Source organism: Limanda limanda, chromosome 18, assembly GCF_963576545.1.
Source record: "Limanda limanda chromosome 18, fLimLim1.1, whole genome shotgun sequence".
Taxonomy (NCBI): Eukaryota; Metazoa; Chordata; class Actinopteri; order Pleuronectiformes; family Pleuronectidae; genus Limanda; species Limanda limanda.
In genome coordinates, this window is record NC_083653.1 from 15,668,714 (window position 1) to 15,695,102 (window position 26,389).

At 42.1% G+C, this 26,389-nt stretch overlaps 2 protein-coding genes across 2 annotated transcripts in view; one reads left to right on the top strand and one right to left on the bottom strand.

Annotated features, from left to right (window-relative positions):
• The window catches only part of atad2b (ATPase family AAA domain containing 2B), a 73,770-nt gene extending 58,222 nt beyond the window's left edge, over positions 1-15,548 (bottom strand). Inside the window, exons 1-19 of the mRNA XM_061091782.1 lie at positions 15,362-15,548; positions 13,484-13,650; positions 13,184-13,215; positions 12,938-13,085; positions 12,307-12,406; positions 12,074-12,197; positions 11,746-11,892; positions 11,156-11,231; positions 10,860-10,961; positions 10,514-10,625; positions 10,243-10,358; positions 9,867-10,041; positions 9,561-9,649; positions 7,745-7,904; positions 6,135-6,225; positions 5,685-5,996; positions 4,155-4,296; positions 2,480-2,666; positions 2,144-2,329 (exon numbers count right to left, since the gene is read on the bottom strand). Of these exons, the coding sequence (XP_060947765.1) occupies positions 2,144-2,329; positions 2,480-2,666; positions 4,155-4,296; positions 5,685-5,996; positions 6,135-6,225; positions 7,745-7,904; positions 9,561-9,649; positions 9,867-10,041; positions 10,243-10,358; positions 10,514-10,625; positions 10,860-10,961; positions 11,156-11,231; positions 11,746-11,892; positions 12,074-12,197; positions 12,307-12,406; positions 12,938-13,085; positions 13,184-13,215; positions 13,484-13,650; positions 15,362-15,460 (2,565 nt within the window). The 5' untranslated portion in view covers positions 15,461-15,548. The remainder of the gene's footprint in view (positions 1-2,143; positions 2,330-2,479; positions 2,667-4,154; positions 4,297-5,684; positions 5,997-6,134; positions 6,226-7,744; positions 7,905-9,560; positions 9,650-9,866; positions 10,042-10,242; positions 10,359-10,513; positions 10,626-10,859; positions 10,962-11,155; positions 11,232-11,745; positions 11,893-12,073; positions 12,198-12,306; positions 12,407-12,937; positions 13,086-13,183; positions 13,216-13,483; positions 13,651-15,361) is intronic.
• Positions 15,549-17,088: 1,540 nt separating this feature from the next.
• Positions 17,089-22,377, top strand: ubxn2a (UBX domain protein 2A). The gene is made up of 7 exons (XM_061091334.1): positions 17,089-17,162; positions 17,574-17,636; positions 18,936-19,038; positions 19,459-19,568; positions 20,386-20,523; positions 21,125-21,286; positions 21,951-22,377. Exons 2-7 carry the CDS (start codon positions 17,593-17,595, stop codon positions 22,132-22,134), a joined length of 741 nt encoding a protein of 246 aa, XP_060947317.1. The 5' UTR covers positions 17,089-17,162; positions 17,574-17,592; the 3' UTR covers positions 22,135-22,377.
• The last annotated feature ends 4,012 nt before the right edge of the window (positions 22,378-26,389 follow it).

Below are 26,389 nucleotides of genomic sequence, written 5' to 3' on the forward strand. Positions count from 1 at the left end.
TGTCTCTCTGAAACTGTAAAAGTGACCTGCAGCAATTGAGTCCCAGCAAGTTAAGCAGGACTCAGTCCACAGAGCCATGCAGGTGATCACCTATTTATTCAAAGCTCGGTGAAACTCGACCCAGTACACAATACCCCCGAGCTGCTATGAAATGCTGGTTGCATGTTAACTTTATTGCAGACTTTATTAAAACTGAACATATCGCACCAAATTCAACACTGGACTTCCTTGGGCCCTTAACAATACACATGGCAAGTATGAAGCCGATAAAATGAACCGCTGTCAAGATACGTGAGCTACTTAGACAAAGACAATGATTTCTGGAATTAGATAGATAAATTAAAAAAAGTTAACAAAGAAAGTGATTCCCAAGTGCAATGGGGTAACCCTACTGTGAACTAGCAGTGCAAGACCCTAAAATGGTTAGCACATAAGAGAAAGTCTTCTTAGTCTAAGGACAGCCTTGATATCCTCATGCTGGCTCAATTTTGTCCTGAGCACACCGTTGGTCCCATCAAGTTTCACAATCAACATTGTTTGTGTTCAATGACCAAAGAAAAGGTAATATAAGGAAAGCAGTAATTGCCAATCCTGCACGTTGCTGCCAGTCACCGAGTATGTAATGAAGAGCTAAATGGTCTGCAGGATGTGATTACCTCCATTTTCATGCTTAATTTGTTAACACAGCATGTGAATCAAAGGAAATGGTGGAGTTAAGTAAGGTAAAACCTAAAAACAATGCAGAGAATTGCAGGGAACTATCAGGCAAACATAAAGAAAGTGAAGAATGGCATGAAATAAAGATATGACTAGAACAGAATAGGAACGAATAAAGGGAAGAAGTGGCTACTACAGCTTTAGAGATTAAAAAAGCCCAGGTGTGTCCCTGTCAGCTACAGGGAGAGAAACATCCCATGAACCCTTCCAGCTGTGAACCATGTCCAGGGTTGATGCACAAATACAGAAACAGGAAAGAAAAAAAAGAGTCTGCACAGATATTCTGATAGGGTGTGTGTTTCCTGGGCCTGCCAACCATCTGACCTAATTAAATCCCCTCTGTTGCTTGACAAGAGAGGACCCTCCTCCTCATTTCCCTCCATCTCTCTTTCCAGTCTAATCTTCTCCCATTTCCCCTCACTCTCTCAATCCCTCCCTAACAGCCAAGCCCACTGCGGGTGGTCTAACTTCGCTTTGGCTTTCAGAAAGAGAATAATAAATCCAAGGGAAAGGATAAAGGAGCAATGCTGAGGATACCAAGGGAGAAAAGTGGGCAGTGGGATAAATGACAAGAAAAGCCAGATGGAGCCAAAGTAGATAAAAACTCGGTGGGTGCAGAAGACCTTGACTGTGAACTCTGTGTGTGTCTGCACCAGTGCCCCCGACTACAAGCGGAAGGAAAGAAACCTTTGAATCAGGATTTAGCCTCTTTTCCATTTAAAAAAAAGACTTCAGGTTAACACACGACCCTGTCAGAAAATGGAAGCAATTTCATCAAAAGTAATATGCAAACCCAAAACATAGGACAGGCCTCCAGTTAAATCTGAAAAAGTCAGCTCAGATGCGGATGCTAGTGTGGCCACTAATACCAGGCATTAACCATAGACTGTATACATATATTAGGCATTAACATGGGTCTTGGGGGATCCTATCACTAATATAAATGTCAAAAATGCATTGAGACCCAATCGCTCAGACAACGTTTGGAGATCGGAGTTGCCTGTGGCCACATTCTTTTACCAGTGTGTGTGCTAATGTGTCTGGCTCCGCATCGAAGGACCTCCCTACTCAACTGGCATCCTCTCAAAACACACAGTTTGTCCAGGACATCTGAAAATTTGGACAAGCACGTAGAGTTTACCAGTGTGCAAAACATGTTTGCCTGGAACAAACCAAAGTAAACCCGGTTTGCTATTTTATGATTTCTTCTTCTTCATTTCTGGCAGAATAGCCACAGGAAGTGCATTGCTAGCCCTTCACCAGCTGAAAACAACACTTCTGGCATTGCAAAGGAAATTATGTGTTTATTTGACGCACGTGGAGACCTCTTCTAATGTGATGGGTGAACCCTACTATTAGGAACTTTCTTCTTGGGATCACATCATACATTTTAAAGCCAGGTTATAAACAGAGCTCGTGGGGGTACCTCTTCTGACAGCTGTGAGTAGTGAGTCTCCGCAGTGGCGAGGATAAGGATAGGGCTGAAGGAGGGCATATCCTGCAGCAGGGTGAGGAAGGTGCTCTTCACAGTGTCACCCACGGCCTCCCACCATTCAGAGATATGTGGCATGAAGACAACACTGGGTACGCTGCGGCAGGCCTCACGAAATACCTGCAAACACACAGATGTATACCTTAAGTCAGGTATGTTGTTTATTCTCTCCAAACTTCAACCACCAATACAAACGGTCTGTTGTGGGTCTTTATGTGTGCGAATATCTTCACATATACATCTGCATGCATGTGTGAGTGTGTGTGTTACCTGAGCACAGGACTCTTCTGGTGTCTTAGCACTGACAGAGTAGAGAGTGGGTAAGTCCAGCCGATGCACTGGCAGCTTGTCCAGATGGTGCAACAACGCAGGGGCCAAGTTGGAGCTCTGTCCCGAGCCTGAGGCCCCCGTCAACAACAGACGAGGCCGGTATGCTGTGGGCTGTTGGAGGGCGGAGCTGGAAGCAGATGGGAGTTCATAGTTAGTTTTGTATATATTACGTCATTATCACTGATTCTTACACATAAGTAGTTTAAAACTGTGGCGGGACAAATCAGGATGTCCCATGACACAGCAGTCTAGAGAAAGAGACAGGCTAACGTTGTTACATGTCTGACCAAGTGAGGTGATAAATGGAGACTCTGACATCGAAAAGAAAGTTTGACATAAGCGTTAAAGCCTTTGAATATGTTATATAAAAGAGATAACTTTGTGTGCCTGTGATATGGACACAGAGGGAAGCATCCCCGCAGCATAGGCTCTGCTTATAGTCGATTTAGAAGATCTGCATTAGTTAATAATTCCACTAATCTTACTGAGAGCTCTGCCAATGTGAGACAAGCCAGCAAGGACTGGGTCTCTGCCCTCATCTTGCTTTTACATGATTATGATTTATCTGTGACTCCACCTGAAGGACAGTCAAATTTAAGCTACTAGAGATCTGTGGGCTCCATTGTGGTGCAGTTGTCTGATGAAGTCAGAGAGCCAATAGACAATAAGTGTTATTGAAGTGCTGTCTAAATACCTTTTGTTTACCAGAAAAAAAGGCTATATATAAACTGGCTTACTGGGTTCATCAATAAGTGATCCCAGTAAATGAAAAGCAAAAGGTCAGTCCTTGATGAATACGGTTTCTTCTGCCATCTCAATTTCTGTCAGAATTTCTGAATGGAAGCAAAGCTTGTGAGTCAGATTTCAGAGCTGTCTTTTTGCCTTCTCTTTTCACTTTCATCCTCTCGTCTGATCTAACCCTGTGGTCTCCACTGGATCTGCCTGTGAAGCCACTCAGCGGTTTGATGCTCATTCATCTTGTTATACAGTTTGACATGTTAAATAACTTGTGTGGGAAATATGGCTCATGTTTGAATTTAGAGGTGTCCCTCTGAGGTTGGGTGGTGAGAAAATCCTCGAACCAATTTAATATCCAGTCAAACATCAGACTGGACCGGTGTACCAAAATGTACCACTAGGTGTCACATTTGACTGCCATTTGACTAGCACACACTCCCAAGTGGACTATAATGAGACAGAGACTATGAATGAGTGTAGTGACTACAGTCCACTAAATTAAAAGCAGAGAGTGAAGAAGTGCCACAGTCAGCAGGACCACTGAGTGACATCTGATATTATTTGTAACGATGACCTTTCTCTGCTTCAAATCCAAAATGTTACCGCATTGGTGCAGTTTTAGTTGTAAATTAAGTCTTAGGGCTAGGAGATGTGACTTCAAATCTAAATCACGATTATTTAAAACTTTTACCTCAAATAATGAAATCTCCGAGTCTGTACTTCACAAAAAGCCAACATTTATCATATTTCACTCTGAAAATACCGCAATCATTTTTGGTAATTAACTTAGACACAATTATGCAAGCACTATTGTACTTTCTTTAAACTTTGCAACTTGTCACCATATGCCCATGAAAAAAAAGGTCTGTGGACTTACGTGGAGAAATGGATGAAGGGTCTGTGCATTGCAGAAGAGAGACCACTCTTTGGGGAGGCAGCAGGCTCGACTTCATAGATGGAAGTAGAGCCTACCTCATCGTCGCTGTACAAGTCCTCTTCTAGCAGTTGATTGTCGCCGCCTAGGACAGAGAAGAGCACTGCTTATAGAGCCATGCACAAGCAGAAACTCAATTTTCCTGAAATTACGGAACAATAATGGTGGTAAATGCACTTAAAAAGGTTGTTAGTACAAAGTTCAATCCTAAAAGCAACACTTTCACCGACATTAATGTGGTCATTCTGCCAAAAAGGTGAGAATAAAATAAGGGAGCTGGCTTATTAGGCGAGATGTAATGTGACTTTTAAGTGACACAGCAACCTGGGAAATTCATGTCATTATTGGGTGCAAGAAGCACAACTCTGGGACTGCGCTACAGTGCAGCTAATCTGGTGTAAAGACTCTTGACTGGAGTGGGAGCTGGGTTATTGAAGTGCTCACAGGATGACTGGTTATCCAATCTCTGCACAATCACTTCTGCATACTGTTCAGTGCACGCGTTTGACACAAAGCACTTTGTAGTATTTGATTATCTCTATCTCTCCACCTTATTACAGAAGTGCCAACAGGGAAAGCACACTGAGACAGGTAGCAGGGGAGGAGAGGGCAAGATAGAGTCAAGGCTGGAAAAGCAGCAGCAGGAAAGTGAAAACAAATGATACAGCAGTGCTCCGGGGTGCAAACAAAAATCAGTGAAGTGCGACAAAGAAATGTCCTCGGTCGCATCGGTGTGCCAAACATGTAACTGGTGCGTCTCTGTATTTGACCAAGTCGGGTCACTTCCTCATCTCATCTGCGGACTTACACTCACACACATAGGCCCCAGGCTGGCTCCGCCCCCACTCACTCACACATGGACATTGACGCAGAGAAGACAGAAGCGAGGTAGTGAACCAGGAGGTAACCGCGAACAGTGACGACAAAAAGTGTGACACAGTATTTCCATGGCGGACCGCTAACACTAAACTATAAGTGCTGCTATCTCAGGATCAGAGGAAAAGCAACGGTTAGTTTGTAACATGTCAAGTTGTAAGGACATATACTGAAGTTTATTTTGTGTTTGTTGGATTTGCTCCAGAGTTCAGAAGAAACATATTTAAAAAGACACACACACGCACGCACGCACACAATCCTAGAGGAAACACTGGAATGCTCACTTAATACAATACAAATAAAAAAGCTCATCTAAATCACAAACATCCCAGCCTGTTTACTGAGCTGGTAACATTTATCCTGTGACGAATGTTTAATATTTATTCTAGAGCAATTTTATTAAGCACAGCCAGGCAGTCCATTTTTTCATTGTTCTGGTTGTGTGTGGTTTATTTTATTATATTATTAAAAATATTACGGTGTATTATTGAAGTGCCAAAAGGGGCAGTGAAAACATTTGGGTGCACCCAATTATATGCTGGTGCTCCTTAGTCTAGAGCCCTATGCAACTCAAACTATGTGCCCCTGGATCCTTACCCTGTGTGTTGTCCCTGTCAGCACACTGAGCGTGGGGGAAGACTCGGAGCAGAGCGTTCAGCACCAAAGAGAAAGAGCTTGCAAGAAGGGGCCTGAGGGTGGGGGACAGGGCTCGGCCAGGGGGAGCCATGGCTCTCTGGGAGGCTGGGACGATTGTACTTATGGCCTTGCTGAAGTCGCCAGGCCCCAGGACGATGGATGTCACATCTAGCTTCAGTTTGACGCTGCTGCCGTAGATCTGGGGGTAGCGTCGCCGCAGCGCCATCAAGGTTGCCTCTGTGCAAAGTGCTTTGATGTCAGCACCACAGTAGCCTTAGAGCAAACCAGACACACAAAAGTTAGTTCATATTTCATTCCTTGATTTAAAAATAGAGACCATTAATGTCAAACAGTTGCCCAGTGATAATTTGAAATCAAGGATAGAGTATTATTTACAGATGTAGCTCTTACCGACACATTTTTCTGCAAGTTCATCTACAAATGGCTCAGCCAATTTGGGATTCCAGTCCTTAGTGTGAATCTCCAAGATTTGCTTTCTGGCCTGAAAAGAGGATGTGTGGTGGACAAGGGTAAAAAGATGAGGAGGGCAAGGAGAAAAGAAAGCAGAGTCAGAACATTTGGAAACACCAGTCTCTATAAAGCCTTCCTGCAAAAATAAGCCAAAAACCACTGATACTGCCATGGTGTGTCATGTACATGGAAAGTTACATGAGACAAATGAAAAGAAAACAAAGCATGTCTTTTATACCCCGAGAAATCAAATCATTAATAGCATAACTTGAACATGTCTTACTGAGTATACTATTATAGGGATGAATACAGAAAGCCAGTATTAAACAGGATTTAGTGCGTTTGTATAAGACTGCAGTATCAATAAACTGAGACATTATCGCTTCTGCTCTGTACTATTTATCAGTCCCACATGAAGGATAACTTGCAGAATCTGTCTCACCAACTCCATTCATCATTCAGAAAATCAGTGTTTCAAATAAGTAAAACCAGTGGCAGATTTACAGATTTGGAGGATGCCGGCAAGCTACCACAAAGTAAAAACACAAATAAAAAGGCCCTCATGCTATAATGATATACCAGTACTCATTCCTACGACCTGTCACGTTACCGGATTGATAAGCAGTGCCAGTAATAGTCTCTGTGCAGATCTAAAACCTTAAAAATACCATTCCTAACTGATGGTAGCAAATGTTCCCCATTTCAAACCAATAACACCAGGAGAAAGATCAAAAACTGGATCTACTGAAGGGCTCACTCCCACTTCAGCACAGTACGCTCGTCAATGCACTGCAACATCTCTACAGGACTGTGCTTTGATGAGGAGGCTTTAACAACAACAAAGTGGTCTTTGTCATGAAAACCAAGGGAAACAGTTTATCATCTTTCATCACATCTCCCCTTTCTATGCAAACAGCACAGCTGGGCCATAATTCATACAGGCTTCTGGTGACACCAGGAGGGAGCTGAATAGAGGAGATCGAGTCGATGAGGATATGTCACGTACAATGAGCTGTTTCCCACATTGACACACGTGTAACATTGTTTTGCGAGTAGCGGGGGGGAAGAAAAACGAGTTCTCCCAAGTGCATTATTAATGCATTTAGATCGGAATCATAATGAATCTGCTAAAATTGATTTGAAATTTTCCAGTCAACTAATGAGCATCTGCTTGTTAGATCAAAATGCCTGACAGCAAATTAAAAAGAGCAGAGGCAACTCTTAACACAGGCTGCGTTTACTAATTCTGTCACCGGCTTAAATAAGTAAACAGTAATTACATCAGCATTATCTTGTGTCTCTACCTGGGTGTACATGTGGGTACAGTGTTGTATATGCTTTAAGCTACCCTTACACAAAATACTGTAAGCTGGGACCTAGTGTTTGTTTAGAGAAACACAGACTCTGTAAAGCAATTTACGGTTATATAGGTATATGTTCTAATAAGCAATGTTTTAGGTATGCTAATCAGTGCTGCGCCAGACTTCAAGTGATAACAATGCCTGTGTCCATTTACACATGTCCAATATTGATGTTCAGCTTTGTCTCACCTTCTTGTCGGGCAGGTTGAACTGAAACTCCCGGTCAAAGCGTCCAGGCCTCCTGAGTGCCGGGTCGATAGAGTCAAGTCTGTTTGTAGCACCAATGACCACTATCTCCCCACGACTGTCCAAGCCATCCATCAAGGCCAGCAGAGTGGACACAATAGAACTGGACAAAGGGAAAGAGATTATAAGACATTTACCAATACTTTTAGTATTCTGCTGTATTTAAATTGATACCCCAAATAACACCAAACAAAAAATTTGATTATTTTGCAAGACAGTAATAAAATAAAAGCAAACTGTAATTTATTGTGCACACAATGTTCCTGAGACGCACTGTTCCTGACTCATTCACACACACACACTATTGACCATGGGCCTGTACTACGAAGCGAGTTCAACATACCCAGGTTATCTTTCCGAGATCAGGGTGAACTTAACCTAACAATCACAAAAGGTTAAGTGATCACACGAAGCTGGTTATCAACTTGTTAATTCAACCCAGGCTTTCCTACTCTACATATGAGCGTGTGCACATGAAAGGGGAGGCATTTACTGCGTATGACCAATCACAAGTGAACTGAGAGCAGAGCCGAGTATTTCACAAATGTATTTGGATTGCAAAATGGACAGGAACACTGGGATTTCGTCGTTCTCTCTAGACCCTTCCCTTCTCAGACCCTCTAAAATTCCAAGAAAACTCAAGGGGATAAATTTTGGATTGTTTGCTCCACAGGATCCTCTTACAACGGATAGGTCATGTTTCAAAGGACTTGATTGGTCAGTGGCTGGAGATTTTACACAGGTTTATCTCTCATCACCAACTTAACCGGCTCTGAAGCAGTGCAGCTTTAGTAACCATGGTGATTTACCCCCGATACAAAGCTTGTCCACTTCTTAGGACTGAAATCCCTCAACTAAATCTTAAGTTACCCCAATAACTGCAAATCCTGCTTCCTAGTACAGGCCCCCAGTCTTATAACAAATAAACAAGGTCTTATTTCTGCAAATACTTGGTCCATCAAACAGGCATAATGAACAAAACAGTGTGAGACAAAAATATCATCTCTAATGTTTCCCTGTTGATAAGATTTCCCTGTGTGTAATGAGCTTGTCCTTTTCCACTTTTAATAAATTGTGCTCCAGGATCGAAATGTTACTCAAATATACATGTTTTTAGATAGCGCTCTCAGCAATCAACTGCAAGCTGTTTGTTTTAGAAGTGAAATTTTTATAATGGCCCATTTTTTTTTCCTGCTTTGATTGCTTAAGGCAAGTTAAACAAACAAATATGCACTCTTGTATAATTTATGTGAAGCACTAAATCCAGATGCAGCCACAATGTCTTCCAGAAGCAAAATCAAAGCTGCAGTTCCAGCAAACCTCTGCCACCTTTTGGCAAGGAATGTAAGAGCAGCAGCAGTTTAAACATGAAGACATACTTGCATGCAGAAGTGTGCAAGAGGAAAGACGCATGCAACACTTTCAGTAACACATATCTTCCGATTGTGAAGTAAAGCCAAGGTTTTTCTAGACGTTTGTTAGCATTTAAAAAGTTGTATACAGTATAAAGTGGGTTAGTTTGGTTTGAGGCTCTGAGTGACTTACAGGACCTTGATATACTTAGATTCTTTCATTTCCACTTTAATTAGGATTCCACACTGACGATTATGAACAACTACGATTGTGATTGACAGTAAGTGGAACTGATGTAGTAATTTGAAACTGGGCCATGTTGGAGGAGCCAGTACTTTTCAGGCATAAACAAATGCACAGAACAGTTGTACAGTCTTGTATGAGGGTTACACCACATTAGTCTCACCTGTGTATCTGATCTTGCCTGCTGGAGCGAACGGGAGCCAAACCATCAATCTCATCGAAGAAAATAATGGATGGCCTCATCAAGTACGCCTGAACAAAGAGATATGTGTATGGTCAGCCCATAGAAACATTATGCTCATTTCAGTAAGTAAAAACGTGCAAAATAAGTTACAATAAGCAGCACACAAGAGACATCATTGAAGCAGCAAACAACCAGTTTTCTATTTCCAAATTGTGAATAAATAAGACAAGTGATGGTTGCTAGGATATCAAATTTGCTTTGGACCTTACCAAAGCACTGACTCACCTGATCAAAGAGCAGGCGAAGCTGGCGTTCTGATTCGCCGACCCACTTGCTGAGGCAGTCGGCTCCCTTCCTCATGAAGAAGGAAACCTTCTTGTCTCCCTGGCTACACTCGTTGGCAAGTGCCCGCGCAACCAGGGTCTTTCCTGTCCCTGGTGGGCCGTAGAACAAACATCCTCTGAAAGTGGAAGGGAGATGAAATGAGTTTTGTAATGTATAGAAACACCATGTTTTATGTACTTACGGAGACAAAAACTAAAATGTCATGACAGCGGCCAAGCGCATCTGTTGTGGAGTTTCAATTTAGTATCTTTTTCCATCACTCAACAAAAAATAGGTACAATCTAGAAACAACCTGCCACATGTTAGTTCTTCTCACCTGGGAGGCTGAATCTTGAATTTCTCAAAGACCTCAGGGTAAAGAAGCGGGAACACTACCATCTCTTTCAGTGACTGAATGTGATTGCTGAGGCCTCCCACTTTGTCAAATTTCACCTGAGGAGAAAACGGATGGCACTTAACATGAATATTTAAAATCTTTGAAAAATGTTAGGACGCTCTGTTTAACTACAAAACGAATTGTGACTTCCAAACTACAAACTCATACTAAAATCCACATCTTTTTGGCATTTATTATCATTTCCACTCACAGAGCTATCCAGGTTCATGGGATCCACATCAGCCAAGCTGGCACCCACTTTCCCCCTATCGCGCAAAACCCCGCTTGCAAGGTCTTCTGAATTCAAGTTCATGGGCAAACATCTGTGAAACACATAAAAAGGATATGAGTTATTACTTCTGAGGAGTACAACTGCATCAATGCCATTGCTAAAACTCTTGTACCAATGTTAGCAGCCCTAAATATCAAATGATTGAGAGATCATTTTAAAGAACAAGGACATGATAATAAAAGAGTGTTTCTATCAAAGTAGAGGTAAATCAGAGGCAGATGAAAGGAGGTTGAAATGTAGAATATGGACAGACAGAAGTCATCACCTGTTTCTGGCCCGGCACATGCTTTTGCTTTTTCGCCGCTCAAACCGCTCTTCATCAGATGACGAGGTGGTGTCACTGCTGTGAATGGCATGTTTCTTCACTCTGGAGAAGTGTGAGAATCTAGATTCAGTATCACACCACAACACCATCGCAGTCCTCAATGATGAAAACAAACCTATTTATAACCACAGACTGGATTCGGCATGGTATTGAAAAAGCATCTAATTACTAACACAACGTTGTAAATTCGGCATCACATCCGACAGGGACTTTTCACATAGTAAAGTTCTACTAACCTTATATGGCTTCTTCGTGCTGGGGATCTGTGGGTGTCAAAAAGTGAGGGGTTGCTCTGTTTTCTGTTCACAGGCTCTGAGAAAGCAAACACAAAACGACTGGTTGTCACAGATCCAGACTAATGTGGTATCAAATGAAGTGAACATGTGGCTGAAAAAATTCATATAGGCAAGATTGATTATAAAGGGTGTAACTAACTCACTGTGTGTTATTGTTTATATTGTTTCTGAATGTGCCATTTTCACTTCAGATGCAAAATGTACATAGAATTATTTGTAACTAACCCACAGTGTGTTATTGTTTATATCCCCAGAAGTGTCTCTTTTATTCTATTGTAAACATGTCAGATGATGTTATTTTGAAATGGTTCCGGTAGAGTCGCCTGGTGATGACGACAACGGCGCTACAGAAGAGTTGTTTTGTTTTTAGCAACCCTCGAAGAGGCACAATTTCTTACTGTGTTTCTAAGTTGTTTAAATTTTATTAAGGTGTACGGTGACAAGGACCGTTCAATAAACGACCTGAACATCAGTAAAGTCTCAACCATCTTTCGGGGGGATCTGCTACAAAGGGAAAAAACAGTAATTACCAATAGGTGGTGCCTCGTATCTCTGCACTGTCTTTCGCTGCCTCAGATTGTATGGTCTGCCATTTTCCTCTCCTGCCTCTTCTGCTTCATCCCCTTCATCGTCTTCATCGTGGTCCTCTACATCTTCCTCCTCTTCCTCGTGAGATTCTGAAAGTCACAAATGTGGTTTATAAAACAGCAAATGAAAATACTACCAATATAAGCTTGCAGAAGATTATCTAAAACTATTCTAAGCAATTGCCTCCTTTTGGATTTGAGGAGAAGATGCATCATAAAGATTTCATGATCTATGCTTCACTGCATCATGAGTGAAGATTAGGACGCTGACCTTCCGTCCCTTCCTCCTCTTCCTGCTCTGTTTTGCTCAGGGCTTTGTGGTGTGCTGGCAAGTTGAAAGCGCTCCTGCGCATGGATTTCCTGCGCTTCACCCGGGAATACATGTCCAGGTTTTCCTGAAAGAACAAATCCTTAAGGCTATCACTCATGTTCAAATAATATCATAATGCAGCGGCACTGTACTTTTTTAGTTTGGCTTTTTGTGTTGCAGCACGGCCGGCTCACCTCCACGGTGTCTCCAGTCCACATGCGAAGACGCTCCACCTCACGGTTCTGCCTGATGCTGCTGAAGTTGTCCATCTCCTGAAGGACAGCCTCAGCAGTGCTACACAAACACACCAAACGCAGAACAACATAGAATATGAAAAACTGAAGGAACCTTTATAGAAGAGCAACACAAATCAAGATTTGTGACTACGAGGTGTACAGCAGGTAATCTGCAGAGCACTTTTTCACAGTCTAGCTACTGTTGTGTAATCTCTTTATACCATGTGAATTCCAAATGAAAGAATGATAATGAAGGTAAAATACTGTCATCTGTTATTTTAAAGTGCTTTGTTTTAACTCTTGCGACTGCAGTAAATGGAGCGACAACACCCACACTGCTTGGACAAAATTTACATTTTACACAGGTTTGTTTCAATATCAATGTGCCTAAATATAAATAGTTGAAATGTAAAATTGTATGTTTTTACACACATACAAGATTTCTGAAGACAGAAGACCTGGGTGCTTTAGCAACCAAATAATTCTCGAAAAAAGGTTAAACTTTTCATATTTATCATGCATCTTCTTTCTTTTCCTGTGTTCATAGCAATACTGTTGAACATGTGTCAGCAGTGTGAGTGCCTACTACCTGTTGACTAGCTGATCGAATAGCCGGCTCTGATTGAGGTGTTCAAATTGGCTTTTCTTCACTCGGCAGCTCCTCTTTAGCTCCACATGGCCATTCATACGAGAGTGATCTCCAGCTCCGCTCTCATTATTCCGGTGACTCACATGCGCTGCAGGATTGACATATTATATTAAATTATTTGCTTCCCAATTGCATTTGTTCACTATACAACTTAAAAAAGGATCAAATTGAAAAGAAGTGAATTACCATGCCCGTTCTGCATTATACGAGAGGACAGCCTAGGAAAAACAAAGGGAAAATATGTATGAACATTTGAAGATGGTTATCAATCACACATAAGTTAGTCTGCTCCACTGATTGCATGTTGTTTACCTAGATAACTATATAGACTACTCTAAGTGTAGATAAATTATTAAACTAAATTACTTTCATACAACTCTTAACTCAAATAAATTGTTAAGGACAATCTATTATAATATGCTCTGCTTACACACTTTCATAAATACTTATGTGATTGAGTGAGTGAATTAAAAGCCAGCAACTGACCTGGTGCGGTAGGTAGGGATTTCCCAGCTGACCCTCTGGCCCTTGGTCTGCGGGGATGGGGAGGTATCACTGGAGCTGGGCTCAGAGGCCGTCTGCCGCCGCGTGCGTTTGGAAGGGGGAGCCAGCTGGGGGCTACTGGGACTGCTCACATCACTACTGGGCTCCTTCTGCACAACAAACACCACAGCAACATTTAAGAGAGGTAGAAAGCAAGTCTGTCAGTCAATCAGAATAAGCAAGCAACGGAAAAACAGCCTGCCACTGCTTTTTTATGCAAATTTGTGTAGCAAAATCCCACTTGTCAATCATAACATAAATCAGAATATTGAGCAAAGAGAAGGCAAGTATGACCAAACTGATCAAGTGAATATCAAATCCACAACAACAAAGACAAAGACAAAACTACAAAAGACAAAACAAGAAGTCTTGTCAGAGACATGGCACCTTGATCCCAACTCCTCAATGTATTCTCACTATCACAACACAGCACCAAGCAGACATATGCCCTTGATGCTCACGCCCTTCACAGCTCAACTTCCCTGCTGATACCAGAGCATATCTCACTGTCGTCATAGGCAACCGTCTGCAATGCCTGCAGAGGGGTTTGTCTGACAGGCTGGATCGACTCAGACAGACTGAAAAATTGCAAGATGCATAAACAGGGAAGCAACGAGCAAGAGGTGGCCTGACACTTGCACCTCAACAACAGTCAATCATTGAAAGAATGTCTCACACCGATGGCCATTTTAAACCACAGGTGTCAGAGGTCTTGCAGAAACAAGCTTTTATTCTTGGAAACCTGATAAGTTGTAGATGTGTAAAGGGCTATCACTCTTAAAGCTTTTAAATCAGAGCATTGCATTTCCATTTGTCATCAGTCAGACTGGCTTGCAATCAACAAAACTGGACAGAAGCCCAGGAATCATTCGAATTTGTTGAACCACAATGTAGAAAAAGTGTAAGTCCTCGCCAAATAACCCGGTGAAACTCCCAAGACATGTGCTAATGGCTCAGTAAGTTGTCAGATGGGTGATTGATGTTGCTCGCCCGTGCTAAGAGCAATAAGAACCGTAAATTACGCGTTGACACAGAGCCTGTCGACTTGCATAATCTCTGTGTTTACATTTTGAGACAAAGACTGTCAGCCAGTTAGTAGGTCAGACGACCAGGGGGAGAAACTGAAGCCATAAACTGAGTGTGCGTGTCCAAATAGTATAGAATATCACTCAGTTTAATTACATATCCACGCTTTTCGAGCGCGTACGGTAGAAACGGACGGTGGGGGTCTTTGGGGGACACACAACACAAAGTTCACCAAGTTCAGACTTGCTAAACACGGGACTGGAGCCAGCCAACTGTTGTGAACCGGGGACTCCCTTCCCCCACTGGAAGCTAACAGGCTAGCTCCAGCCAACAAGCGCTAGCTCAACTATCGCTCTATCTCTTCACATTTAAGAGAAATACATGAGAGGACAGCCCCGGCATGGAGACGTGACTCACGGCTGGTGTCCCCATGTCCATGTCCCTGTTGTCTCTGAAACAGGGGGCTGGTTCGTGGAGGCAGCGGTGAAACAAGTGAGCCGGGTGAAATCGCCAAACACAAAGGGAACTGAAGTTGGTGCTAGCCGGGAGCGAGCGGCACTAGCTCGTGATTTGACAGCTGTGCGACGCGTTCGCTGCGGGTGACACACGCACGACCCGCCGCGTGCCCTGCGTGCCTGCGTGGCCGTGCGGGTGTCAGGCTCCACGGTGCCCGCGTTGGTGCGCCAGCGACGCGTTTGGTTATGGAGGCCACGGCTGCGGCTAGCTAGCCGGCTAGCCAGAGAGCCGGGCAGGCAGCTAGCTCCGCCGGGCAGAGACAAGGAGACGCCGGCTTACATGATCCTCGGAGCTCCGCAGGGGTCTCGACGACGAGCGGGTCCTGGAGGAGATGAAGGGCCCGCTGCCCGTCCGGGGGCTCTTTCTGGTGTTCACCATGTTTTCTGTTTTCTTTTGTCTTGCCCTCACTGGTTCTCCCTGACCGGCTCCAAACACTGGCTCAGTGAGCGCAGCACAGAGGCGCCATTTCTCTCTCTATCCCTCTCTCTCTCTGCCTCTCTCTCTCTCTCTCTCTCTCGCTCCCTCCGTGACCGCCTCTCTCTCTCTCTCTCTCTGGACGTGGGACTGTTAGGCAGGTGCACTATTTTTTGCTGACTGGTCGATTCCCAGTATGAACTAGTGCCTCAGTTATCATAAGGAGAAAATACAAACATCACACAGGATCACTCAAGTCAACACATGAGGTTGTGCTTATGTTTCATAAGCTGCAGTTTATGGTCTGGTATTTTTATATATTTTAATACTCATAAATTCTTAAAGTTAAATAAAGCCACTTGAATACGTTATCCCGAGGCTCATATCAAGTGATATTCAATGAACAATTTTAGGAAAGAGAAAATCTGCAGTGTTTGTAAAGTTGAGTACACAGTGTACCCATCAAAGGGAACTGCATGTTCCTTTGATGCAAAGGTTTGAATGTATTTTTGAGAGGAGAGGAATATAATAAATCGGTCAAGTTAATCCCTGGTTTAGTGTATTTAATTAACTGCAAAAAGTTCACGACATAGTTCAATTCAGTCTCATAAACTAGACAGAAATTGAATATTGGTGACAGTTAAAGTCAATGCAACTCGAGTGTAAAGTATTGAGAAAGGAGGATAATTCGCCCTTGTCGTCATGTGCTCCGCATTGTGTACACTGTGTCCTTTGGTTCCCACACTGGAGAAATATGAGATAATAAATGAATGAATCATCAGCGTGAAATCACATCGTTATGTTAAACCTGCTGTTCTGTCTCTACTGCAGGTGTGACAATAACAGAGGACTTCAATTGAATTTAAGGAGGATGCAACTGTTTAATAAAATATTTCATAATATTGGCTTCATTTTGGTTTGCGCAAACATTATCAAAACTTTTTTATTTTCTTGGAAACTTTACAGCACTATGTTCACACACATATATTTCAAAGGCCCAGTTTGTGGATTCATATTCTGTTAATTTATAATTAAATTGTTTGAAAAGGTATGGGTTTAAAGCAAGAACAAACTAGACAACAGCTAATTCTCATGGTTTCTTAGCTCTGTTCACTTATTCTAATCTTCTAAAGAAATATATATTCATGGTCAGCACAAACTCTGTATTAATTTCTCACAATTATTATATTTATGTTAAAAATGACATACACATTATGTCCGCATGAATATGGCACATTGTGCTTTTACATTACAGATAGATAGATAGATAGATAGATAGACAGACAGACAGACAGACAGACAGACAGACAGACAGACAGACAGACAGACAGACAGACAGACAGACAGACAGACAGACAGACAGACAGACAGACAGATAAATAGTGGATTTAATTGTGATTATTTGAATTAAATTGATCTAAATTGAAGTGAAGTGACTTGAAGTAAACTGAAGTGAATTTAATTTAATTAATTTGAATTGAACTGATCTACATTGAGGTGAATTGAAGAAGTGCTGAGACAGCAGTGTGTGGTGCCACGACAGTCGCTGTGGACTTACGGCCGCGTCGCGTCGCACATTATTGCTCAGGAGAAGAAGAAGAAGAAGAAGAAGAAGAAGAGGCGCAGCAGATGTGCACCTCTGGATCAACCGGACACACACTGACTGGTAAATCTCTGTCTGACTTTACCCTCGATACGCGCAGCTGCCATGGTGTGTGTCTGTGTGTGTGTGTGTGTGTAATAATCTGGGTCGTGTTGAACATACCTCATGTGTTGTTGGCTCCATGCACGTCCGTTGCTCCGTGACGCCCCCTTACATAACGAACCAGAAATAACTGATTTTAACGGTTTAATGTTAACGAAATAACGGGTTTTTTTGTGGATAAAAACGTTTTTAAAATCATTGTCATCCGTTTTAACACACTGGAAGTCAGCTGGTCAATTTACGTCTCAACCCGCCGAGCTAATAAAGGTCAACATGAACACACCAAGAAGCTTGAGGTCTTCAGCTGACTCCATCATGACCTGTGCTTTCACTGTTTAATACCTGTGTACTAATGCATCTTTTTGTGTTTAGATGGGAAACACAAGAGGTCATGAAAGAGATTGATACTGTGGGGGGTGAGAAAGATGATAACTGGTAAGTAACAAGTTCATTGCATATTATTATCATTATTATTATTATTATTAATGAAGACTGTACAACCAGCTCTGCTCCAAGTAAAACTATCATGCACCACCACTATGGACGGTCACATTAACATTTCTCAACTGTGCAATATTCACTGTACTAAATTCATTTGTAAAAAAAAATCTGTGCAATATAAACGCTTTCGGCAATCCATTCACTGTACATGTTCTGAAACATAATTAATTTCTTTACACTGTATATACCGGTTTAATTACATTTATATTTGTTCTATATAAAGTTGTATATTTCTATTTCTTTATATTCACTCACCCAAGTACTTATGTGATGCCTTCTGCTGCTGTAACATTGCAAATTTCCCCATTGCGGGACTAATAAAGGACTTCTTATCTTATCTCAATTATTTTTAGGTTTTGGTGAAAGAGATCTATTGGCAAAAATTGAATCTAAAGTAATCCTAGTGATGTTTTGACTCGTGTGTGATTGTTCGAATTGTAATAATAGTTATCTTTACTCTGGACCTTTTATATTTAAATACCTCACTTCTGGAGCAGGTCCTCACTACTGAGGTCGCCATGTTTTCTACAGTAGCCCAAACTGGACAAACTAAACACCTTTTGAGTTTTTATGACAGCTGAAGTTTACCACAGGTTCTCTTCGATGTTTTGATGGTGAGGGTGAGGTGTATTCAGCTGCAACCTCCAACTTCACCACTAGATGTCACTGAATCCAACACATTAAACCTTTAATTACATATATTGATAAAAATGATGATGATGATAATAATTATAACAATAACACAATACACTTTGGTCAACAACACATAGACTCAAGACAAGAGGGGGGACCAGACTAACTACATCAAAAACAAAAAAGCAAAGGTGATTCAAATTATTGTTACAAGTGTCTGTGGATGAGCGTAAGGGTTTTTGTTTGAGAGCAGAAAAGACAGTGTTACAGTATTTGCCAGATAGAGAAAGAAAGAAAGAAATGCAATGTCATGCCTTTGGGCTTCACTGGTTGAGCACTGATGACAGGGAAGAGCTCTGGAGGTGAGAAGTTTCATATAACATTATTCCACTTTTGATTTTATTGTAGGCAACTTAAATGAAACACTTCATTTAAGTTGCCTACAACTTAAATGAAGTGCTCCGGCTTTTTCCTCTGACAAAAGCCGGAGCCAAACAAGTCAGACTGTTCTTAAAATAGACCTTGCGCCCGCAGGCTGAACTCAATAATACATTTAATGAGTGAATTACACACATGTCAATTTTCTTGAATGGCTGACAGGGAAGAAAATGCAGAGGAGGCTCCGATGAGGCGTAGTTTCTCAGTTGAAGACCTTCTGGATGAGGTGGAGAAGATTTGTTACGATGCCTCGGGGTCATCAAAGGTCAGTAACAACTTCACCTCACCAAATCCCCTGAGCCACATCTGTAAACTTACCTCCTGCAGCTGTGCATGCAATGGAAATCTTCATGAGCTTTCTTTGAGTTACCTTGCATAGATATAGTCATGGACCTTTTATATTGTTTATGATTAACATTTAACACATTTAAAACAAATATACAAATACAAATAGAATGACAGTTTATCTGCAGCAAAATTCATTTTGGCTGACACACGGAAAAAGGTTACATTGTTATATCGAGCAATCTCTCATGACATTCCAGGTATACCATGACATATGGACCCCGCTCTTTGTTCATACTAACCCACTCATGTTGACAGCTGCATAGCCACCAGAGTCTTTGGCCAGTTTTACTACCCACTGAGGCCGATCAGAACTCGTGTGTGTGGCCTTTCTGTCCAGGCGGAGATGGTGGTGAGGCTGTGGAAGGACGGCTTCACTGTAAATGATCAGGAGTTTCGCAGCTACTCCATACCAGAGAACCAGGACTTCCTGGATGCAATCAAGAGGGGGTGAGATAATTGAGGCCATGCTCAAACTCTTTAAGAATATTAAGGATTAAAGCATGCTGCTTATTATTCAGCCGCTGTAAAGCACAAAAGATCAGCAATATCATGATGTCTGATAGTTGATTATTACCAGGGAAACAGTAATTACCTCCCACATGCTGAAAATTAGGGCTTTGATGACTCAGTGTTCGACCCATACTTTCTTTGAAAAGCACTTAAATTGAAAACGGCACAATGTGCAAGTGGCCTGTGCTTTAACCCCTGTTTCCCAGCTGTTGATAATCATGCAATGCCATTATTACACTGACTTCCTATTACTTTTCTACGGTTTCTGTTGGCTTTCATCCATTGCAAGCTACTGCTACCGGTACCTGAATGACTTACTGGTTTACAGTCAAACACCATTCCCCTTTCATACGTGCATATGATGTTGAGTTCAATGAATGTTAAGTAAAAACTTGTTTGACCCATTAATATTAGACAGCTGACTTAATTTCAGTGTCATTAACATTACTGTACAACCACAAAGCTTCTATCTTTAGGCTCTTAATCCAAACCTATTAAAATGAAAGGGTGTATGATGTGTGAAAGTGTACACTGTGTCTATACAGTGTATATATCTGAGAGCTGCACCCTGCATGTGTCTCATATGTAGCATAACGTGTGCACTTGTTTTGATTCATTGGTTGACCTTGCAGTAAAACATCTTTGAGCCCCAAAGGGAAAATTAGCTCCTCAACGAGGCGCCATAAGACAGATTAAGCATAATGCTCAGTACAGCTCATTTGTGATATTGATCGATCGATCATATCTTTCCCAGAGAGCTTCCAGGAGAGTGGGAGAGCAGAGCGGAAGAGCAGGAGTTGGAGATCAATGTGGAGGACCTGACAGAGGAAAATTATGTTCCCAGGAAAAGGGCCTTTCACCCTTTTAGCGGCAGAGGATACCGACTTGGCAGGTAGGAGATTGTCGCAGCAAAAATGTTACCTAGTAAACTGATGAATTTCAGAGTATGACACGTGTTGATTAATAATATTCCTTTTATTTCTCATATTTCTCAAATATCTATGACCATAGGTCAGAGGTTCCTAAACTTTTGAGCTCCTGAACCCCAAAGTAACCCTGCCAGAATCTTGCAAGCCCCATTATCCCAAAGAATATGTCTCACAGCCCCCAGGGGTTCCTGACCCCCTAGTTTGGGAACCAATGCCACAAGTAATAATTTACTTGTGTGTTGCCATTATTATATACAGCCCTAGTAGTGTCTGTGATGTTCAAAGATGCCACACTACTTTGTACCACTAGGTGTCCCTCTGAATCCATGTATCAAAAAACCTGCAAATCTGACCAGGCCGACAGTCACACCAATGAACCGAGAGCAGCAGAATTTTCAGAGCATCACTTTATGAATACTAAATTATCCCAACATATTTTTGAACTAGATTTCGTCTGCCCACACATAGCTGTTATCAAAATTAGACAAATGCATACAGCACAGGCTATAAATACCGTACTCCCAACTGGCTCTTAATCTGGTATTTATTCCTGCCTCTCCCCAGTGTTGCACCCAGAGTTGTGGCCAGGTCACCGTCTGTGCATGAGGATGGAGAATCTCCTCCTATTCCCATGGTAACACTAGACCACGCCCTTCCTGTCACCTCCCTGCAAATCTGGTTGGCAGACGGCAGGAGATTGGTTCAGAGGTTTAACCTATCGCATCGGTAAGTATCACGGTGTCAAGGCCAAAACGCGTCTCTGCACATCTCAATCTGTGAGCTCGACAACATCAAATGTCAGCGACATATTTAAAAAAACAGCGTTGGCATCCCATGCAAGGAAGAAAAAAAAGATTCTCTCTACTCCTGCTGTGCTTTCTGCAAATCCCATAATCTCGAGCGTCGCAGGATAGAAGTAGCTCAAGGAATGACAAAAGATTTTTGTTTGTTCCAGCTCAAGAGATGGCGAGGGGTGGGGGGGGGTTGTTGGAGGATTACGTAATGCCTTGTCCTGGTCTGCTGGAGTTTGAAGGCACAGTGCATGTTCTATCCCCCTGCCACAGTGCATGGGGCTGCAGAAAACATAATCTGAGATGTAGCAACGGAGTGGATCTATAAAATCCCCAGAGAGAGAGATTGCGTAACTCTGATGCAGCTTTTATATAACAGGGTTAGCAGCTAAAGGATAGAGAGGACTGAACCCCTGCAACCTCCAGCTAGCCTCGCTGTGTGAAGACAAGCGCCGCCATAGGATCGCTTCTGCACGCTGAGTCCTGATAAATAATAGATGATGATACCAGTATAGTGCTTTATAGTATCTGGCAGGGGTTCTATAGGGAATATTTCTGTCTATTGTTTTTATTTTTCTATAATTCCGTTTCTTTTCCAGGATCACCGACGTGCAGGATTTCGTAGGGCGCTGCCAGAGGAGCTGCCCGCCTTTCGTCCTGACCACATCGCTTCCTTTCCGTGAGCTCGGCGACAAAGAGTTGAGCCTGGAAGAGGCCGACTTGGCCAACGCTGTCATTGTCCAGAGACCCCTGAACACACAGGAGCCGTTTGGACAGTCCTGACCAGCAGGGCCCCTGTAATTCACATAACAGGCCACTTTTCCTCCTCACTGACACACACACCCACCACCCAGACAGCAACCTCAGTGCCCTCTGTAACTTAAAACCTTAATATTCAGCATATTGTGCTGCATTTGATGATTGTTATTTTCCCTCTACGGTCTCTGTGCGGGATTATCGAATGGAAATGTTGTCTGTTACTTACAAAGGTGCTGCTGAGGGGTTGTCAATACTCTGTCTTCTTCCTCTGGGTGGGTGGGGGGGTTGGGGGGTGGGGGGGGCAGTGTTTATCTACCAGTGGAGCTCCCCTAATTGCAGAAAAAACATCAACACAAAACCATATCTATCGCCCTGTGCAGATGGTCGACCACGTATGTCCATCTGTTGGTTTACTACATATGACCCTGCGTTCACCCTTCCCCCATAATCCCACACCACCAACAGCCAGCACCAACAACCAACTCTCCAAAGTCTTCCCAAACTGTGATAACCATTTTTCTGCACTATCTACAGTAAAAACAAGCAGCTGATATACCAGTTTTTATCTCGTAGGTTTACAAAATATATATATTGAACATATTATACTTATTTTGCCCCATATATTATATGATGAAAAGAAGAAATATATATTTAACAGCTTGCTATTTATGTTGGCCTGACTGATTTTGCGCCAATTTGCCTTTTTTTGCGGAACGAGATTAAATAAAACATGTGATTTGTATTCTTTCATTTGACTGCATCACGGTACAATAAAAATCTTCCCCAAACTTTTGTGCGTTTTTTATGATTTATTTATGAAGTAGTTAATCAATATTCATATTAATGCTGCCCAGGTGTTGTGTGCAGACCGCGGGTATGGTGATTATGGCATTGACACCAAGCTGCCCCTTGTTTCATGTTGTAATGCAACATCTGTGCTGTCAGTACGGTACTGATTTAATGGGGCCTGAGATTAAGGAGGTGGAGGAGGGGCTGCTGATGTCAAATAAGTCAGATTTGAAGGAGTGATGTCTTCACTGTGTTGTTCCCTGGCCTACTGGATATGGAAGGCATTTATCTAATGGTATGAAGTGGAACTACTGATCACTGAGTTAAAAAGCGGCCATTCGGGCGTAGAAGTCAGTGGCTTCTGAGTTGAAAAGGGGTGAAGAAAAATGTATAATTCAGATGGGGTGAAACAAAGTTGAATCCTTGCTCTATTTTTTTTCCTCATGAGTCTTGAATCTTGTTTTTCTTGGCATGTGTGAGTGTGAGTACACGCGTGTGCTTTTACACCGGTGTGTGTGCTTGTGTCTCTGTGTCCGAGCTTTTCTGCCAGGCCTTCGCGAGGAAGGCGAACACCATTATCCATCTTCAATATTTAAAGCAGTGGGAAGGAGGGAGGGATGTAAGTGTGTGCATTTGAGATGACAGCCCCAGGATGGTCAAGGTCAGGGGAAGGAACTCGGCAGCAGGAACATCATAATCCCTTCTTGAAATTTACCCTCTTGTGAGGCCGTGCTGCACATTTTAGGATCTTTTAACCCAAACGTGCAGGCTGTGAGCATCACTCGGCTGACAGCCAGAGGGGGTCTGGCTAAAGAGTAAAAGAGAGCACATTTCCTTTGTGCTACATATTTAATAAGGCTAAGTATGCAGGGAATTACTTTCCCTTTAACTCCCACATTTCCTTTCAGAATGACCCTTTTACTCGCGCAGCAGCCAACCTTTCATTTTGCACATTCCTCTTCACGCATTATCGGAAACATACCCGTTCTAATGCAGGTCATATGCCTGACTTCTCATGTCTTGGTGCCTTTTCCTTTGTCAGTAATGTAGGTTTGCGGTGTGCGTGCTTGGAATTCATTGGAGAGGTGCAGGGTTCAGGAGCCGAGGTCTCCATGACATGTTTGTTGTCATACTCTGAGGAGAGGCTTACTGTGGAGAATAATCATCCCGCGCTAAAAGAACTGCTTATGAGGGGCTTTGTGGGGAAAAACAAAGGGAACTCAATATGCCAAAAGTCATATAGAGCTAAAGTGAAAGGCTCTGTAAAAATAGCATCAGGACTTTATCTCGACCCAAACCTGAAAAATACACGTGAAGACATCCTTTAGTGGATTTAATGAAGTCTAGTCTCCGAAAAATGTATTATAAATGAATCATTTAGTTTGATGAGATCAAGAGTATGAAACTTTTTTTGTAATTCAAAAATTATACATGTTGTTGGCTCACAATACAGGGGACAGAGAGATGACTAATAAAAGTGAAAATAGAATAAGTTTTAAAAGCAGCATTCACTTTTAAATGGTCACACCACACTGTAAATCTAAATATGTTGCACATGAGAAAACTGAGGGAATTGTACACTGGCATATTGCAACAAGTTAGATTGCACAAAAGAAACACAGAATTAAGTGTAGATGTAAATTGCTCACACTGCCCATGAATGTAAGTATGTTACACATGAAAACAAGTGTTAGTGCATTGTACACGATGCATATTACTTAGAGACAGACTCCACATCAAAAGATATCCCACAGTGAAAATCAAACTGACATCTTAATCCGGCCAAAGACAGTCGAAACTAAACCGAAAGTCTGTTTACAGATCGGGATGCCTGTGATTCAGACTAACACAACAAACCTGTCCAGAGTGGAAGTTGGCACAGTGAAATTAATCCACAACTATTAGCAAAATATTTGGCTCTACAGGTTTGGTTGCACAGGGAGTCGACCTGAAGGGAGACCGGGTCAACGGCTGGTGACGAAACCTCCTCCTAGCCCCGGCTCCCTGTGTTCTTTACTCCTCGGAGCGTTTTACTCACAGAATATTTCGGTCCACAATCTTGACAATCTAACTGCTCAGCTGGAAAATTGATAAAAACTGATATTTGTACACTATTTTTAATGTTGGCGTGACCAAATCTGCATTATTGGAAATTATATAATGGGACTTATTAAGCACATTTTGGGAAATATCAGTCCAGACACTTTGGCCTCTGCTGCTTTGCTTTTGACAACAATTCTGTGAATCAGTCTTATGAGTCCGTCAGTGCTGAATCAGTGGAGTGACCCACTGAGCATTGAGGCCTACCACACTCACACTACACCACAAGTGCAGAAAACAATCACAAATGACTTTAGATTTTGGTACACACTATAATTATGCTAATGGTTATATCATCATAATGGTGATGGTGGTGATACAGTGTGGGAAATATGTGTGAGGAACATGATGGATGCTCAAACGTGTCTCTATGGAATTCTTGCCACACCAACACACCTTCAAGTTCCTCTTTCCACAGAACCGCACATTTAATTAAAATATAACCAAACTACATTTTACACATTCCTCCAGCACATCGCGTGGATTATAGGTGTGTTAGATCATTGTTTTTTGATGGAAACATGTCCATCAAGGGTTTTATTATCTTGGTGAAGAATGCAGAGGCACATATGACTCACTGTTGTGTCACTGTACCATTGTCACCGTGTCATTAAATTACGGAAGGAAGGAAGACTCAAGGAAATATAATAAAAACAATTTTTTTGCATAGCATCACTAGGTTTACAGCCAACTCACCACACACACACACACACATACACACACACACACACACACACACACACGCACACACACACACACACACACACACACACACAGTCTTGTGACTTACTCTAACTTTAACCATATTTGCTATTTACCTAACCCAAAACCTAACCGTAACCTAAATCTAACAAACCTGAACCTAACCATAAGCTAAGCCTAAACCTAAACTTAACATTAACATTAACATTAACATTAACATTAACATTAACATTAACATTAACATTAACATTCACATTCACATTAACCTAAACCTAAACCTAAACCTAAACCTAAACCTAAACCTAAACCTAAACCTAAACCTAACCTTACCCTGACCCTGACCCTGACCCTAATGTAAACATAACCTTTAGACAAACATAACCTTACCTTAACTCACCCTTGAACTAACCACAATCTTAAGCTAAACCTTACCCTAAATCATGTCTATCGCCATTTGAATATTTAACGATTTAAGTCATTGGGATTTGCATTTTGTGGCTATGAGGAAAATAAGTCCCTACAATGTGGCTGTGTAAAAAGATTTAAGTCCAAGAGCGTGCACACACACACACACACACACACACACACACACACACAAACTGGTGTCCCACAGTATTATCCATCGCGGCCGCTGCAGGGCGCAGCTCCGTCACTGCAGACCCGAGCCTCAGAGAGAGAGAGAGAGAGA